At 38.0% G+C, this 6795-nt stretch overlaps 1 protein-coding gene across 4 annotated transcripts in view; it reads right to left on the reverse strand.

Moving 5' to 3' along the window:
• The window catches only part of LOC106884332 (glycine receptor subunit alpha-2), a 206315-nt gene that overhangs the window by 76850 nt on the left and 122670 nt on the right, over positions 1-6795 (reverse strand). For 3 of the 4 annotated variants that reach the window (XM_052972553.1, XM_052972552.1, XM_052972551.1), the window contains one exon: positions 2896-3030. The exons of the other annotated variant lie outside the window; for it this stretch is intronic. In XM_052972553.1, the coding sequence (XP_052828513.1) occupies positions 2896-3030 (135 nt within the window). The remainder of the gene's footprint in view (positions 1-2895; positions 3031-6795) is intronic. 4 annotated transcript variants of the gene reach the window in all.

Genomic DNA, 6795 nt, shown 5'->3' on the forward strand with positions numbered 1-6795 from the left:
CCAACAACAACAACAACACCATCATCATCATCATCATCATCATCTCCGAACTGCCTTGATCATTGAATTTTTTTTTCACAGTTCTCGGCAGGAAATTCCCATCATTATAATTGTTTTAGACATTCCGGAGAAAAAGAAAATTTTAAAACTCTCAGTGTCCCCTTTAATTAAGAGTGAAGCTGTTGCGTTTTTTTCTTTCCCCGTAGCGGACAATCATTTATCAAAATCGCCAACGTTTGACGTTTGACGAATGTGAGGTGCGGTGGGAGGGAATCGTGAGAGTCGTGGTTGTTGTAACGCTTTAGGTGTCGCCTACCTTTCAAGTTTTGTTTGTCAAAACGACAAAACGACATTTTGCCAAAGATCTTTCTTTCTTTCCCTCAAGAAACAAAATAAAACATATGAAGGTGTTAAATCTGACAACACCTACCAGAGATGCGGTGGTGAAGCATTACACCAATATAAGAAACAACAACTGCAACAAAAATACCAACATCAGTGACAACAACAACAAAAGTGAAACAACGAAACGTGGGAAAGACCAAAAATTAAAAATAAAAATAACAAAAAGGAGAAAAATATACAGAGTGACAAGAGAAACAACAAAAATATCGAGAATGTCAACAGAAGGTTGGATGAAACAGAAGACATCATCATCATCATCAAACACAGCAGCAACGATAACATAAATAACAGCGACAAAAACAACATGAATGAAGAACAGCACAAGCAGCCAAAAGCAATATGAAGAACAAGAATGATCAGCATGGAATATATCCTTTCAATAACCCTCAGCGTCTGGAATGAACGCTCGCTCTAGTTCGAAACGTACGTGTAGGAAGACTGGAGCCTTCTATAAAGAATTCTGAGATAACACTTTTGGCAATAATGCGAACGAAGTCGTTCACTAAGAGACCCAGTCACATTCAGGTGCGTAAGTAGAAAAAGGAGAACGTTGTAAAAAGATGGGGTTTTTTGGGCTCAGACAGAAAAGTGAGTGGAAACTATATTGGTACGGTTTGGTACCTTTGGAATGGAAAGCGTTACGGTTCGTGGGAAGCTTTGTTCCCAGGTGAGGCAAAAGAGAAAAGCATCGTAACAGCACAAACTCCATCTAATTTAGGGGGAGGGGACTAGTCGATTAGATCGACTCCAGTAAACAACTGGTACTTAATTAATCGACCCCGAAAGGATGAAAGGCAAAGTCGACTTCGAGGGAATTTGAACTCAGAACGTAAACACAGACGATATACCGCTACGCATTTCGCCCGGTATGCTAACGTTTCTGCCAACTCGCCGCCTAATACAGTAACAAACAATGCCGAAGAACTGGCTAGGGAAGATTTAGGAGCTAATTTCCTGACCATTTCTTTATTGAAGAAATACAAATTATAATGTTAACGGTGTTTGAATTTAGGGAGCACGACCTTTCTTACTAACGCCAATAAAAGTTCACCTACGCAACAGGAGCTCGAACAACAATAAAACGAAGAATGAAATCAACAACAAAACAAGCTGTAAACAAACACAATTTTCCCTGCGCCTCCTCACTCGGATCAGTCTATCTTCCACGAGGCGTCGTTTTAACTCTCATCACAACAGATAGATAGATAGATAGATAGATAGATAGATAGATAGATAGATAGATAGATAGATGCTTACTGATGTTACGCTATCCATTCTTTCCTTTTATTTTATTTTAGAGAAAAACCTAGATAATTACAAGAGTTTGGGGTTGTTGGACTTAATTCTTTGGACATTTGACTGGTCAAATTTGTTGTAAGTGTTGTTTATTAGCAGATCGGCCATGACTGAGTCCAATATTCTATTTTCTACATTTGGTGAATTCAGACCGCTACAAGGCTATATAACCCTTTCTATTAAAAGTATAGGCTTGCAATTGGTCGAGAGATTCGTTTCCTACCTTTAGCAGAATTAGCAAAGATTAATTAACCACGAGAAGGGTGGGAGAGTTGTTTAGCATAAGCTTTAGCATTTCTTGTAAAGGAGAACAGCACAGTTTTCCCCTTTCCTTGTCCTGTGTATGGCATATGATACCCAGGAGACATTTCCTTAACGCTCATGCATCATATATGACACGAATTTCTAAATTTCTGCAAACACCACAGTAACTCGTGACTAATGAAAGGAAATAGTTATATTCTTCAAAACCTTTGGAAGAAGGTCCAACTGAAAGTGTGAAAACAAGCACGGACGTTTAGGACAAACTCATGAAAACGCTTTGGAAAAACAAAGAGGAGCTAATTGGCAATCTTAATATATTCCAAGTATCAATCTCCACCCCACTACTACAGTGTTGGGATAGATTCAAATTTTAGAATATCAAACTTCAATTTTCAGGAAAAGTATTGTAAAACAAAGACATTGGAAATGAGAAAAATATCATTAAATATTTAGATTTGGTCTAACAAAACAAACAAAAAGAGTAAAATATTGTCACGTGAGTAAAGTCTCATGGGTAACTAACACCAAACGAAGCATACATTAATTTATATTCTGTTGACGATATATATATATATATATATATATATATGGATAGATAGATGTGTGTGCCTGTTGTATGTATGTGTGTGCGTGTGTGTGTGTGTGTGGGGGGTCAATAAGGGACCTGTACTTTTAATTTTTTGCCAATGACTAAACGCTATGTCAGACGCAAGATTCGAACTGACAAATATTCATTTTGTGTTATAGGCCGGCTATATTTCAGTTCTGCACGCTAAGACTCTCTTCACTCTTTCCTGCTATTAATGACTATATTAATTAATATTGTGTGTGTGTGTGTGTGTGCGTGCGCGCGTATTTGAAATCCCTTCATGTCACAAAGAAAGCGACTTTCTTTCGCAATTTCACACATTTTCTTTCGTTAAACCTTGCCTTTTAAGTAGTTCTTCTTTCCTTAGGGAGCGTTTTCTGATCTGACGATTAGCGTGAATGCCATGCCTGCCCCGAAAACCATAGCGGGATCGAGTGCCTGCATCGATTCGCACCATAGGTGGCCGTACGTGACCCCTGAAAAATCAATAGTAGCAAAAGTGAGGTAACATTTATCATGAGTTTCCATGCGTTCAGGTAAGAGGTTAGTGTCAGATGAAAACTATGTAATTTTCGGTGTTAGTGTTTGGTAATGTCAAAACACGGTCTGATTATCTACGTGCTTAAAGGCGATTAAATTGTGCACAGATATGTTATTTCGAATAATAATAATCACAAGGTGTCGGCTAAAACAGGTTTAGTAGTTGGTTAAAATAGTAAATGCAACGATTTCTAGCATTAGGACACAATAATAAATTTGATTAGTGTTTATTATATAAATCCAGGGAAAAGAAAACGCCGAGCCGCCTTTTGCTGTCGTGACTCGAGGTCGTGAGAAATTCTTTGAGAAACAGTACCACTTCAACCGTTTCACACATCATACTTAATAGTATTCATTTATAACATAAAGACACAGTAACACATTTTATGGGGATGTAGATTTACCTAATATGTATTTTACTGACCAAGAGCATGTGATAAGCAGCGTTGGACCAGCCTTGAATTGAAGTGAGAAATGACAGACACAGTGCATTATGTCAAACGCATATTTTCTGCATTGAGCGCAAGAAAAGCACCCAAAATCTTCTGGTAATCCCTATACCATTAGTTTGATATTCAACAATATGCTATCCTTTCAATGTCTATTAAAATCTGGCACAAATTCCCTCTCATCCTCAAGGAGCGCATCTTCCTCTTTATTTCTCTTGAGCATTCTCACTGTTGATTTCAAGATTACGCTGCTTATTCGCAGGATCTTGAAATTGTAGTCCTGCGCAAAGGGTCCACCTCAAGTCCCTTGAATATTAAAAAAAATCTTTCTTTCGCGAATTGTTTTTTTCTTTTTATTTTACAGTACATAATAATTTTCCGTTTCCAATCCTGCGGAAGATTTGTCTTCTTTTCAACAACCCACCCCCCATTATGGGAAGTGCAACCAGATGAGAGAGTAGCGCTCCTGGAAGAGCAATTCTCGGGTTTTCTGGTTCGAGATGTTTTTGATCAGCTACCTGGTTGTGGGCTCTTTGCACCAGTGACAAGGAGAATCACTCGGGGATCCTCGGAACTGTGGTCGGGGATGTTTTGAAAATTAAACCCTTTAGAGCTTCTTGTTGTTGGTGGTGCTGGATTTGCTGTTGTTCGCCGATTTTTCTCCTCTCCTGCATTTTCATCTCCTCGCGGTATTAAGTGCACAAATCGCTTTTATTTGCACACGTGTAACAGCTGAGAATTCTGGCCAGAATAACCAGTTTTCGTTTCGCCTACGATGGGATATAACTCCAGAACAGTCCTATGGTCAGATTAATGCAAACTATGTGGCCAGACTCTGCATGCTGTATAATGTTCACGTCTCTGGGAACCACACATGACCAGATATAATTTCTGGTCGATCCGACGTCCACAAAAATCCCGTAATTTGCTGAATCACATCATAAACCAAGGCTCAACATCCGACTCAGTGGTTTTGTATATTACTACTACAGCCTCTAGTTACGTGTGATGCACCGATTCGGTTACGGTCTGGATTTCAAAGGCTACGTAATTCTACCATTTGCATTTGAAGTCAATAAATTAATTAGATTGGACACTTTTGACAGTCAACGTGATTAATTACAGTATTTAATTAACTAAACTCTCTTCCACTGTTGAGATCAAATCTCATTAGACGCAATTTTTTCTTTTAATTTCTGAGTTGCCAAACCTTGAGATATAAAAACGACGAGTTCTACAAATATGGATATTTTAAACTTCTAATCATAACTCCATAAATTTGTCGTTTGCGTTTTTCAAAGAGAGCCGAGAGAGCTTACTTATTTTATGGTTTTTCATATCAATATCAGCTGATCGTCTTTCATTTTATTACAGATTTTTATCTTCAAATCACGTTTCTTTTCCGAAAATCCACCAGTCTAGAAAAGTTGATTCTCTGTAGATGATTATCATCTTTATTACAGGCATATTGTTATCAAAGTCAAAACTTTTGTGTTTGATTTTAACAGATCTTAAAACGATATTTGAGACGAGACGTGGCTGATAGATTAAGTAAGTCAAGCATTGCGTAGATCTGTTTTTCTTCTAACGTACGAACTATAGTATCCAGTAATAACCATCCGTGACCAAACAGTTATGTCCATTGAGCAAAATCGTGACATTAATTAATCACTAATAATAACGGCAGCAGTCAGTGTATACAATGCAAGCGTTCCTAAAAACCTGAAGGACGTTACGTCTTTTAGAATAACTAGAATCTCTCAAATTACATTTTCAAGCCATACAGTTTGCAATAATTGAGGAAATGAAGGATTTTCTGAGTGGTCGGGGGTCGCTTGTGTTGCTAAAACAACAGTAAAGTATTCCACGGCCCATACCTTACCATATAAACAAATTAAAATGGGGCATGTTCAAGGCACAAATGTCAAGGCACAAATGAGTCACCTGAATTACAGAGGTACAAACAATCAAGCATCGAGGAGCAGAGGATAAGAGAAAACAAGGACACACAGCTTGTCTCTGTGCTGGAATGCATCTGTTAGTTAAGGAGTGCTAATAAGCCATTTGACCTATCTCTGGATAGTTTTAAATGTAGAAGTATTCCTCTGTTGTGGATCTCGCCTGTAGAGCGCCAGCAGCTGTTATGGGACGGAAATGTCTTCTGGCTCTAAAGAGAAGGGCTAGTCTCTGGAATACGTCTATACTTATGACATGCCTTCGCTAGGAGAGATCCTCGGTGATAATGAAGTCCGGAATTTGGGTTATAGCTGTGTTACTAATGTCGAGAGGAAACGTGCTACAGTGGTGTTTACGTGGTGAGATTAGTGCTTGAGGGATTTTGACTTTTGCTATTCAAACTCCGTCGCGATGGAGACGTAACTAACACCTCAAATGCACAAATCTTATACGATATTCCTGTTGCTGTTTAGCACTATATCAACCCTGACTGATCATCCCTTTGACAATAATCGCTGCTAGAAAGACAATCCACTTCTTTCTCCACGTACATTGCATTATAACCACATTATTCATGAAGGTCCTTTCTTTCGAAGGCAGATCGAGTAACATTTTAGATGCTCCCTTTCTAGCACATATGACCACGTACAAGTTCACCTTAGCGTACACGACGTTCATACCTCTCAGAAAGATGTTCATAACGCTGATAGTTAGTGAAACAATCTCATATCAAAGCAGAATTTCAAGAACCGGTTCGCAGGATCGGTCGATCGAGTCGCACAGCTCGTCCCAGTGTTTATCTCCTTTACAACGATGGTGACCACCTAAAAACTTCTTTAAAGTGATAAGGATTTACTCTAGTGCCAACAGCTTGCTTGATTCCACGAAGATTTATAAAATCGACATCTATTTCTTTCTGTCTTTCATTGATTAGACTTACAAAACATGTTTTACTTCACATTAAATACTTTCAGAATCCATTAGTTAATCGATATATATATATATATATATATATATATATGTCTGTGTGTGTGTGTGTGTGTGTGTGTGTGTGTGTGTGTGTGTGTGAATGTATGTATGTATGTATGTATTTATGTCTATATTTATGTATGTATGCATGTATGTATATGCATATATATATATATACATACATGCATATACACAAATACATACATATATGCACGTATACATACATACATGTATGTACGTATACGTGCATGTATGTGTTAACACACACACACACACACACACACACACACACATACATATATATATATATATGTATGTAGGTGTGTA

Source organism: Octopus bimaculoides, chromosome 13, assembly GCF_001194135.2.
Source record: "Octopus bimaculoides isolate UCB-OBI-ISO-001 chromosome 13, ASM119413v2, whole genome shotgun sequence".
Taxonomy (NCBI): Eukaryota; Metazoa; Mollusca; class Cephalopoda; order Octopoda; family Octopodidae; genus Octopus; species Octopus bimaculoides.